Source organism: Branchiostoma lanceolatum, chromosome 12, assembly GCF_035083965.1.
Source record: "Branchiostoma lanceolatum isolate klBraLanc5 chromosome 12, klBraLanc5.hap2, whole genome shotgun sequence".
Lineage (NCBI taxonomy): Eukaryota > Metazoa > Chordata > Leptocardii > Amphioxiformes > Branchiostomatidae > Branchiostoma > Branchiostoma lanceolatum.
In genome coordinates, this window is record NC_089733.1 from 9,648,145 (window position 1) to 9,660,780 (window position 12,636).

The following is a 12,636-nucleotide window of genomic DNA, read 5'->3' on the forward strand; positions in this document are numbered from 1 at the left end:
CGTCTATTATTGTCGCGCCTTCGGCGCTCGTCATCGTGATCACGAACATTTCGTCCCACCATTGGCATTACGAAATTTCCTGTCGCCGCCGAATTTAAAGGATTCGGAGCAGGCGTGCGAGAATGAATGGCGTAAAAGGTCTCTTGTCACAAGATCAGGGTAACTAGAGGTAAGTCGTCTTCAGGAGTATCTCATGTTCTAAATCTGCTGAATTTACCGTTAAGCATTATTGGCCGGCCTGAATTTACCGTTAAGCGTTATCGGCCAGCCTGAATTTACCGTTAAGCGTTGCCAGGACCCCCCCCCCCCCACCATGCAGACCCTCCGTAATGCACATGGCTGTCGCGGATAGAATAACAAGTACTACTCATCTTTCCCTTATGGCTACGTTCCAATAGCCAAGAGCGAATGTGTAAGGGATCCTAACCTTGTACTGACCAGGCGACAGATGTTGGGGAATTTCTGACACTGCATAATTGTGTGTAATCGTGTCACATCGCTTTACACTGAAGCAAGTCGGAAGCCAAGACTCTCCGCAAACTTTTTTCGTCCGCAAACGGAGCCACGCGGGTGTAATCCCAGCCTTAGAACGCCCAGCTGCGCCGGTAGTGTGACGGTCGCAGTATTATCTGACTTTGAATCATGACCAACTTGCACGACCGAGTGCAAAAAAATATAAAACAGATACCGAAAAATTACGGCATAAATAGAAGCAAATTTACGCCAATTACCTTCGCTGATTTTCATATGACCTGAACACTGCATAACTGACACAGGGAGTAGACTCTGAGTCGATTCCGGATTTACGGAAACACCCCTATCAGGGGTATAGTAGACAAAGTTGAACCGGTTTGTCTGCTTTCCGTACCTCTCTTGACCCATTTGCCTTAATTTTTCGTACCCACAAGTCGTACGATGCAGTCCTTCGCCACGAGATGCACGCACTTGCCAAAACTACTGCGTTTTCGACAGATTTATACGTCTCAACAACTTGGGAATGTACTAAATCTTGCCGAGACGAAAGTTCCATGGAGCGCTCATGCGGTCCCGATCAGAGGCAGACCCTTGCTGGTGGGGTCTGACAGCCCCAAGTTTCCGGAGCTCTTGGCACCGCCGAGAGAAGGCTTTCCCTTCGTGTACGAGTCCGCGGGAGACGTCAACGCCACTCCCGAAGAGTGTGCCTCCTCCATGAGCAAAGTCATCAACGAGTTGCTCCGAAAGCGCGACGAAGGGGGCGTACTTTTCCGAGGTTTGCCGATTTCCACGAGCGAGGAGTTCTCGCGAGTCGTGCAGAACCTCGGGCTAAAGGTATCGCTTTACGTCGGAAACGCGATCAGGCATCAGACCAACGACTTTGTCTACTCCGCGAGCGACCAGCCGCCCGAATGGTGCATCGAAGCACATAATGAGCTGGCATACACCAACTACTTTCCCGAAAAGGTACGATTTACTACGTTATCGGTCATTATGTTCAGAAGGTTGTATATTTACCACATGCCATACATTTTCTACCTTCTGATCTGAATTTTATGTAAGTGTCATGGGTAATTTGTCAGGATTCTTGGATATGACCTGAGGGGGTCGTGGCTTTTCGCCGTTGTAAGGGACCACCGTGGCAAGTACTAACGTGACAGGACGAATATTTAGGATTATCCAAGATGGTCGTGTCGGGTAACTGAAATTAGATCAACCAACTACTTATTACAATTGGACATAAAGAAGCCTGAGACTAGGTTTCACCCTAACTCTATCAATGTCAACGATTTACTGCATGAATAAGTATTGTCTAACGCCATTTCGAAGGGAGGGGGGTGTTGCTGCTTGTAATATACAATCAAATTTTTTCACTGGAAGGCAGTTTCCGCCGACTGATGAAACATTTGACATGTCGTTCAACAAATTTCATAGATTTATATCAGATCATGATGTCATATGACGTAGGGTGCACAGTGACCATAATGATTTTCGGCCCCTGGCTTGTAAACAGTTGTCGTCCCGACATTGTCTATATTTTCAGAACAACACCCAGTCGAGTTTTGTTTACGTCTCAGGGGCCTTTACTTTTGACACTGCACATGCGTACTTGGAATCATGAAAGACCTTATAAGCTAGTTCGGAGTTGTTACTACGCATGTGCAGTGTCAAAGGTGAAGGCCACCCGGACGTGAACAAAACCCGGCGGGGCGTTGTTATGCAAATCAAGACAATGTCGGGACGAGCACTGTTTTCAAGCCGGGGGGCCTTCACCTTTGACACTGCACATGCGTAGTAGCAACTCCGAACTAGCTTATTGACCAGATTTTCAGAACAACACCCAGGTTTTGTTTACGTCTCAGGGGCCTTTGACACTGCACATGTGTACTTGGAATCATGAACGCCCTTATTGTTTTAACAGGTGATGTTCCTGTGCCTGGAGCCGCCGAGGCCGGGGGCCGGAGGAGAATCGGTCATCACGGACGTACGGGACATCCTGCCCCGGCTGGACGGCGAGGTGGTGGAGAAGTTCCGCCGGCTCGGCATCATGTACACGCACTACGTACCAACACGGACTCCCGGGGGATACAACTCATGGCAATATGTACGTACCAACATCTTACACTGTGTCAATACTTCATGCTAACACACAGAAAGTGTACAGCATTTCAGTTGAAATTTGAATTTTATGAATTGAAGTCATATTTCAAGTACTTTGTTTTTCATTTTTACTTGAGATGCACTTCCCATTTCTCTCCAGCCTCTCTATAGCTCTGTCTCTATCTCTCCCCATCCCTCCTCTCTCTCTCTCTCTCTCTCTCTCTCTCTCTCTCTCTCTCTCTCTCTCTCTCTCTCTCTCTCTCCCCCCCTCTCTCCCTCTCTCTCTCTCTCTCCCCCTCTCTCCCTCTCTCCCCCTCTCTCTTGTTGGAATAGCAAAGTTAAGAAGACAAATGATAAATATCCAGCTCGTTCGTTCACAGATGTTCCAAACGGACGACCCAAAAGAGGTGGAAGAACACTTGACAACGAACAACATCAACTTTAGATGGGAGGAGAACGGCGCCCTCTTGCGATGGATTACCCTACCTGCACTACGCATGTACAGAGGTTGGTGCAACATATAGTCATGATTTCGGTACTGCATATAATATTGTAATACCATATCTCACAACCGTGAGCTTGTGAAAGATATTCTAGATCTTTTTGCATAGTAATAAGTACTAAATCATAAACTGATGTGCTAACTGCTCTTCCGGCAGTATCACGACAATTCCGCCATATCTGTTGTAATTGTACTTCCACGACGTTCCGTGCATATGTAACGCAATCGTTCGTTGAGATGAAATATCGATATCGTTAAGTTCTTTGGATATCGGTCATTGGTGCCAGCCATGCTTCTCTGATATCAATTATTATTATCATGATACAAATTCACAATTTCTAGATTGTATGTCAGGTAACTGACTTCTTTACGTCTTTTTTGAATGATCAGGGACCGAACTGTGGTTCAACTCTGCCCATTTCAACAACGTGTCGTACCTGAAACTCCACCCCTACTGGTGTGACAAGGACCTCCCGGACCACCTCTACCCGTACAACACCTACTATGGAGACGGCTCGGACATCGAGCCCGAGGTCCTACAGCACATACGGGACGTCATATGGCAGGTAATGTACTAGTCATATTCTCACATATCAGGTTCTACAGCACACATGGCAGGTAATGTACTAGTCATATCCTCGTATATCAGGTTCTACAGCACACATGGCAGGTAATGTACTAGTCATATCCTCACATATCAGGTTCTACAGCACACATGACAGGTAATGTACTAGTCATATCCTCACATATCAGGTTCTACAGCACACATGGCAGGCAATGTACTAGTCATATCCTCACATATCAGGTACTACAGCACACATGGCAGGTAATGTACTAGTCATATTCTCACATATCAGGTTCTGCAGCACACATGGCAGGTAATGTACTAGTCATATTCTCACATATCAGGTTCTGCAGCACACATGGCAGGTAATGTACTAGTCATATCCTCACATATCAGGTTCTGCAGCACACATGGCAGGTAATGTACTAGTCATATCCTCACATATCAGGTTCTGCAGCACACATGGCAGGTAATATACTAGTCATATCCTCACATATCAGGTTCTGCAGCAGACATGGCAGGTAATATACTAGTCATATTCTCACATATCAGGTTCTGCAGCACACATGGCAGGTAATGTACTAGTCATATTCTCACATATCAGGTTCTGCAGCACACATGGCAGGCAATGTACTAGTCATATCCTCACATATCAGGTACTACAGCACACATGGCAGGTAATGTACTAGTCATATTCTCACATATCAGGTTCTGCAGCACACATGGCAGGTAATGTACTAGTCATATTCTCACATATCAGGTTCTGCAGCACACATGGCAGGTAATGTACTAGTCATATCCTCACATATCAGGTTCTGCAGCACACATGGCAGGTAATGTACTAGTCATATCCTCACATATCAGGTTCTGCAGCACACATGGCAGGTAATATACTAGTCATATCCTCACATATCAGGTTCTGCAGCAGACATGGCAGGTAATATACTAGTCATATTCTCACATATCGGGTTCTGCAGCACACATGGCAGGTAATGTACTAGTCATATTCTCACATATCAGGTTCTGCAGCACACATGGCAGGTAATATACTAGTCATATTCTCACATATCAGGTTCTGCAGCAGACATGGCAGGTAATATACTAGTCATATTCTCACATATCAGGTTCTGCACCACACATGGCAGGTAATGTACTAGTCATATTCTCACATATCAGGTTCTGCAGCACACATGGCAGGTAATGTACTAGTCATATCCTCACATATCAGGTTCTGCAGCACACATGGCAGGTAATGTACTAGTCATATTCTCACATATCAGGTTCTACAGCACACATGGCAGGTAATGTACTAGTAATATTCTCACATATCAGGTTCTGCAGCAGACATTGCAGGTAATGTACTAGTCATATTCTCACATATCAGGTTCTGCAGCACACATGGCAGGTAATGTACTAGTCATATTCTCACATATCAGGTTCTGCAGCAGACATGGCAGGTAATATACTAGTCATATTCTCACATATCAGGTTCTGCAGCACACATGGCAGGTAATATACTAGTCATATTCTCACATATCAGGTTCTGCAGCAGACATGGCAGGTAATGTACTAGTCATATTCTCACATATCAGATTTTACAGCACACATGGCAGGTACTGTACTAATCATATACTCACATGCATGCCACTACAGCACATACGGGACGTAGTGTGGTAGGCATTGTACTAGTTATATGTCCTCATGATATTAGGGTCATAAAGCGCACACGGGCCGGGCGAATGTATATCACACGTATTGTACTAGTCATATCCCTTATATATATACTCGTCATGAAGTATGCTATACCCTTAACTGTCTAACGAGTGAGTCAGCCCAGGCACTTTTGAATGTTGGATACGAATCTTCCAAAGTTTGATTGATTTGTTGTGCTGAAACATCAATTACAATGTAGATGTTCACAATGATAAACAACAAACACAGACGACGAACGTCCATACCAAACTAAGCTATGTTTTTAACTTGCAGGTGGCTGTAGGTTTCCAAATGCAGAAAGGAGACCTACTAGTGCTGAACAACATGTACTGCCAACACGCCAGACTCAGCTTCACTGGACCCAGGAAACTGGCCTTCGCCATGACCATGCAGGACGACTAACATCATACGTCATAAGGTCAATAAGGTCACGTGTCTGCAACTCTCGCGAGTTTACGTGTCTGTAACTCTCGCGAGTTTACATTCGGAAGTGATTGGTCATTATCGATCCTAAAGAAGGCGACAGTAGTCGTTTAAAAATTTGATCCGTGTATACATAAGTGTTGGAAAAAAGTTTACCATTGTACGTAATACCATACGTCATTACTATCATATTTTGCATGATGATATAAGCGGGTATCTCACTGCACGGTGCATAATTACGTGCACCAAATTACTGTGGCAATTTTGAGAAGTTTCACCAAATTTTCCTTGCGACGCACTGGTAAAATATGTGACTCCTACAAACAAAATGGCCGTGCCCGGAATGTCACATTCTCAGTTTCGGCTCTAAATCAGATACAAGATAACTTTATTGGAAATCGCAGCGTTGCCACTAACTTAAAAGCCAATGTATACAATGATTGGTACATGCCCAGCCTGCAGCAGAGCGTGCAGGTCGAGAATTGGACTACACAGCCACAGGAGAGCCTGCAGAGGAGCTCAACCTTCCCAGTAATCTTCGGAACCGAAGAAGCAGCCATCATACAATGATTGAAATTTATCATATGGAAACAAATTTGTAGTGATTGCACCATTTTGTGAATTGCTAGAAATTTTCAAATATTTCGCAGTTCCGGGACACAAATTGAAGCTAAATGTCTTTCGAAATTTAGCGCAATTATGCGACGCCCAGTGAGATTCCTGCTTAAAGTAGTCCTGCTGCACTGATGATAGGGAGAAAGGTAGCCTGGATGCCAAACCCCCAATGTCTAAATATCTATCGTGTAGGAATATATATTTAAGAGTCTGGTTTCCAGGCTAGGAGAAAGGAGGCTCCACTGAAATATGTTAAACGTGGGTTAATCGATCAGATATTATATTAGGTATTACAATATATACATAAACATTTCTGTGCTTTTTTTAGATATCAACTACAGTTTGGTTTTATAGATTATTCTGATTCATTTTAGTTTGATGGTACAACCTCGACAGGTTTACTGTTTATGTATATTACTAACTTGTTATGGAATAGCGTCAAAACACCAAAACGTCGACGTCTGTAAGGCATCAATATTCAAAAACCTCGCTGCTTTTATTTGATTGAATTGTGCAAGATTATATGTTAATTTCATATTTTCACTTTATTGAGACCTCTGATTTTGTATTACAAAATTAGTATACAGCTAATTGTAGTGATCTAATAAGGTTGGTATTTTTGATGCAGACTGATTATAAGGTCTACAAACACATGTATAAGTGCCACCTGCCTGTAGCGGTTTGAACTGCACCATATCTATGCATTCCTGTGTGTTGAAAGAAAATATGATGGTCTCGCTTTGCTTAGTAGCAAATGTACGTAGGTTCTTACCATGGGCAGTTATTTCTATAATAACGACTAGGAGGTCCCTCAAAGTCGCTACTAAAAGTAATAGTTGCAGAGGGCTTTACCCAAACTATCAGTTGGTTGATTTATTTGCAAAAAACTACGCTGGAAGAGGTTGAAAATGTGGTTTATTCAATAAAAGATTCTCATCAGATGCAAAAAAAATAATTAACATCACACAAAGTTTTGATGGTTTCTCTTTTGCTTTTAAAAGTCCGACAGACTTATCACGAGGGCGATTTCTTTAAAACATAGGCCTTGCCATAAATAATAGTAATAACCTTATTATCATATAGGTAGATATCGTTGACCAATCAGAAGGCTCCATTTGCGGGTCTGTAATCTTCATACAGACCCGAAAAGCGGGTCTGCTAACTTCGTATGAACCCGCGGTTCTGTAAACTTCGTACGGACCCGGTTCGAACGTTACCATTAAATGACAGGGGGTTTTGTTTTTATATTTCATGTTAAGACAAATACTACACAACTCAAATACAACAAAATGTACTACTAACTACTATATAGACAATGGCTATATGATAATAGACCTCGGCACTTTATTCGGTGGTTATAGGAACGACCATGCCTTATCACACCGTATAGACCGAAGGAAAGCGGGTCATTAACCCTATATTGTACATCATTCCCTACCACGGGCTAAGTGCAGGCATATAGATACAAAATACATGGTAACATTCATATAATGACACTGACAGGATTTCTAATACTTATCTAAAACAATGGCTCTACAACTACTCTAATTCATAGGTTCGGCTTCTTCCCGTCTCCTTGTGATGTTAGAAATATAAGTTAAGATAAATGAAATAAATTTTAAATGTGTTAGCTAATGTGTAAAACAGCCTATGTTCAAATAGTTCTTGAGAATACTACTGGAAAGAGCTGCCAATAGAGAAATGTAAAAATAATTCTGACAGACTTGAGGGCGATTTTATAACCAAGGTTGCTGCCCTCTGGGAACAGCAAGCCATAATATGAATAAAAGGAAGTAGAAATGTGTAATGTAATGCACAAAAATGATTAATCTTATCCGGTGACCTATACTGTGAGTACCGGTCAAACTGTGACCCTTATGTCAATTTGTTGGAATAACTAAAAAACATGAAAAATGATAATGTGATTATTGTGATTCCACGATTGACATTTCCTAGATATTCCATAATAACTTTATCACTGTAATTACATTATTTTTCACTATAATCACATTACATGTTTTTTTTTTTAAATTTTAAATTGTTAACCACAAAGCCCCATTTTCTGTCAATCAAAAGTCATGTCGCTCCGGGTTTTAAACGTTAGTAATTAGGGGTTAGTGGAGCGACATGAATTTTGATTGACAGAAAATGGGGCGTTGTGGATAACAATTTACTGACAGTGAGAAAATAGGGCAAGGGCATATATAATATAATGTTGACAAATAGTCCAGCGGCATAGGGTGGTACGGTACTAGTCTCTACCAGACCAGACTAACTACGCCGGCTACAGGGAGAATATCTGCCGGGGTTTCATTTGCAGGCTCCGTTACGCGGGCGAAATGTGATCTTCACCGTGGACTGACTCTACCGCGTACCGGCCAATTATTCCTTTTTCACACGAATTCTACGATCTATACGCCCGTTGGAGGGCCTGGTGGAGGCTAGGGTGGTACGTATTTAGTGTCCATAGTGGCTGTTAAGCAGCCCCATTTCAACATTCACATTTTGTTTACAAAATCTCACTTTCAAATATTTCTAACTGAAGCCACTTCACATCACATGTATTTAAATGTTTCTGCCAAATTCACATAAAAATCACAAGTGTTGCCCTGAAAAGGAATGTATGTTTATAGTTCGCGTGTTACACACAGGCTGCGTTCATACCAGTCCAAGAATAAGTCTCTAATTACTAGTGTTTACCTACTAATTCTTTATTAACTGTCTTTAATGAACACTTTTGCACATACCGGCCTTCTTTGTACTGGAGGCCGTGCACGCCTTCCTTTATTCAACAGACACTTCTGACATACACCAGTGACATCGTTCCTCGGCAAGGCCTTTTTATTATCCGTTGATATGGACTTACTGAAATACATGATATCTACCAGTTCCCCTATGCAAACTATAGACTCTACCAGTCTCCACGGGTCGCTGGGAAAATAGTAGAAATTGGCCAAATAGAATCAAATGTTTGAAAGGAGTCGGCTACGGCGATAAGGTCAAGGGTTGCCATATCTGACCTTATCTCCGTAGCCGACTCCCTTCAAACATTTGACTCTATTTGGCCAATTTCTACTATTTTCCCAGCGACCCGTGGAGACTGGTAGAGTCTATGCAAACTTATTATAAAGAGGAAAGTCTCCAATATTCACATATCTTCTTCTACTGACAAGCCAATGAGTTACTTGATGTGTAGGGAATACTTTGAATTCCCTTTCAAATCATGACTATTGAAATACCGACAGAAAAGAAAACTGTAGGTAGCCGCCCAAAAATTATAACGTCACAACGCAAGTCTTTGGCATAGAAAACGGCAAATTGAAAACTACAAAACGATGGAAGCATCTGTACACGAAAGTTAACACGATATGTGCTGCAGTACTGTAGCAGTATAGAGGTGTTTACTCCATTTTTATCAATTAGTAGGCATGAACATACAATGGTCGCATTTAATTCTATTGTTTTGTGTGGAACGTAATTATATATAATGTACATCCCTGACTAGCTGTCCAACCTGCCAGACGCTATATAACACGTGTTTTAATCACGGAGATAGAGAGCTACCTACCTATACAATTGCCAAATAGCAGGATATAGTGTTATCTTAGACACTTTTGAAAGACGAAAGCTCAAAACGATAGCAGTAGCATTCGTGTTAGATTCAGAAATCATTGCGCATTGTTTACATAAAAAGTTTAAAAAATCACACCACCCCCTTGAGAAGTTTTGGAATGATCCTTTGACTACGTAAGACGCAGGATCGCTCGAGGCGTGTAGATGTGCCTTCTACAGTCGTGATTATATAAATAACCCAGCCGCGCTGAGTGAAACAGACATCGCCTCTTGGTGCGAACAGTCGGCCGAGAAACCAACTACGCACGCTACACGTCCAGCAGTGGTAAGTGCAATATTCACACTCGTGTAAAACCACGTATATAATTAAGATTCTAGTTCTGTTTACAACGTAGAGAAACGTACACGTAATTCTGTTGCGTGTTTAAGGAATGCAGCTTTGCCGTAGCGCAGTTTAGAATATCGACACCATCATTTTGTACTTTGGGGACGAAAACAGGGTATATTTGATACAACCCTTCTGTCAACGGTCCACAATTTGAACCATGTTAGTTATCAGATGGGTAGATTTCTGACATAGTTATCGGACGTATGGATTGTATCTCAGAAATGGGAGTACGGTTTTAAACAAAGTAAAGTTTTAGTTATAAACGTATTGTACGTCTCAACCACTGGTGGTAGATTGATGTATGGTCATACTTTTGGTATACATGTAACACTATATAGCATACATTGCAACCATATTACACAAAGAGGTTTGGGGTTACACGAGCGGACAAACTGGTTTTGTATAAAACAAAAGATGTCAGTTTACCCGCAGACGACCTCGCAAACAGACAAGACAACAAATTAGAACCAAGGTTCTTGTCTGTGTGAAAGTAAGAGGCGGTCTTCTTAGAAACCTCCCTTCTCAGTCGCAACGTCTCGAGTTCGAATCCCGGTGAAGTCGTCGATACTGTGGTCCTGATATAGACACAACTCGTAGGGCCTGCAGTCCTTAAATACAGACGTTAAGCTGTACTGTCCCGTATTTTGAGACACAATCCCATCTTGAGCCTATTAAATACCATCCGGAGATATCGATAAGGTTAGAGATAGGCTTCGTTTGCGAAGGCTTAAATCAACCAGTACCTTCCGCAGTTGTCACTAGTACTCAACAACGAGCCGTGTACTGGCTTTTCTCAACAGCTTTTATGACCGTGGCTTTAGAGAAGATCTGGGTCAATTCAAACATACTGTCATTGTATTTTTGAACTGAAGTCCATAATTCTGCTGTCTAAAATCATTGATTAGAAACTCTTGGTAGTCAATGGATGGGCCTCAGTTGACCATATATGAGTGGCCATTGATTTAAGCCAGTGAAACGTGCTGTGAACACTGAACATGTTTGTATAAAGGTGGTTATTATGATTATCTCATTTACCTCAATCAAGCTGTCTTTCCAGATGACCGAGCATAAGGGTCATGGAAAACCATACGCGTAAAGTAAACAAAGGACGAGCGCGCGCGAGAGAGGGTGGTGGGGGAAAGGAGAGTTAGAAAGAGGGTGAGGGAGAGAGAGAGAGAGAGAGAGAGAGAGAGAGAGACAGACAGAGAGAGACAGACAGAGACAGAGACAGAGACAGAGACAGAGAGAGAGAGAGAGAGAGAGAGGGGGGAGGGAGGGAGGGAGATATTCATCCCAGATTATACTTAAATATCTACGTTTTGACTCTCAGTTTTTACACCATTCTCAACACACAACATGCCGTGTCTGTTTTAACCAAATGAATGCAAGCTGAAAATGGATATCGGGCGAAGTTATTTCCTACATAGACGTACAGTTCGTTTAATTGTGTAGCCACTAAGTTGTTTTTGTAATAAGAGTAATTTCGAGTGAACTCAACTAATTGATTCAGCCCTTTCTTATTCCCATGGGCCAATTGCAACAGGTGACATGAAACGCCGAAGTTTCTGACGCATTTGACGTTATAAGACGCTTTATGCGTGAGCTATATAGGATAGGCTTTAACATCAACGTGAAGAACTCTAACTCTAAGGGTCTAAAGAGTCTACTTGATCGCTAACTTGAATTGAGTACCTTTCTAAGCTGTCAGTAAATGGAATTTTATGGACTTACGTCCCATTGAAACATAATCTGAGTAATAAAGGTCCACAAAGTGTCCTTGATAAAACACATTAACTTCACAGGAGGGTTTCTGATGACTGTAGCGTGCGTAAGAGCTCACGTGGATGGAGATACATGCTCATAAAAGGGCAATCAAAGATGAAGGTCCCCAATTTTCCTTCATTCATTCTCAATTTCTGCCGTAGATTGGGCAAAGCAAAGCAGATTGTGTCCATTCATGAGCTAAAATTCCAACGCCTGAGATACATTGTACCTGACGGGCAGTTTTATCAAATCACTGTCACTTTTCACGGAGACATTTTTAAACAGTGGCCGTTAATGAGAATCGTACATTCTGGGTGTTTCGTCATAACGACGAGGTCTCTATGACGTGTCTATGACGTGTGTGCAAATACCGTACCCTACGCGTCCATCTCCCATACAAACGTGTGGAAAATTAGCCAATCATTCCGTTCATTTTTTACATTTAAAGGCAGTTACAAGTAGTCACAAAATCTTTGTAAATGAGCGTCTCATACAAAGGCGTAGGGTGTTATTCAATTT

General features: G+C 42.2%; 1 protein-coding gene across 1 annotated transcript; it reads left to right on the forward strand.

Annotated features, from left to right (window-relative positions):
* The first annotated feature begins 874 nt into the window (after window positions 1-874).
* On the forward strand, window positions 875-3,654 carry LOC136445731 (dapdiamide synthesis protein DdaC-like). Its single transcript, XM_066443866.1, has 4 exons — window positions 875-1,440; window positions 2,396-2,578; window positions 2,955-3,081; window positions 3,467-3,654. The coding sequence occupies exons 1-4, from the start codon at window positions 916-918 to the stop codon at window positions 3,652-3,654; spliced, it is 1,023 nt and encodes a 340-aa protein (XP_066299963.1). The 5' UTR covers window positions 875-915.
* The last annotated feature ends 8,982 nt before the right edge of the window (window positions 3,655-12,636 follow it).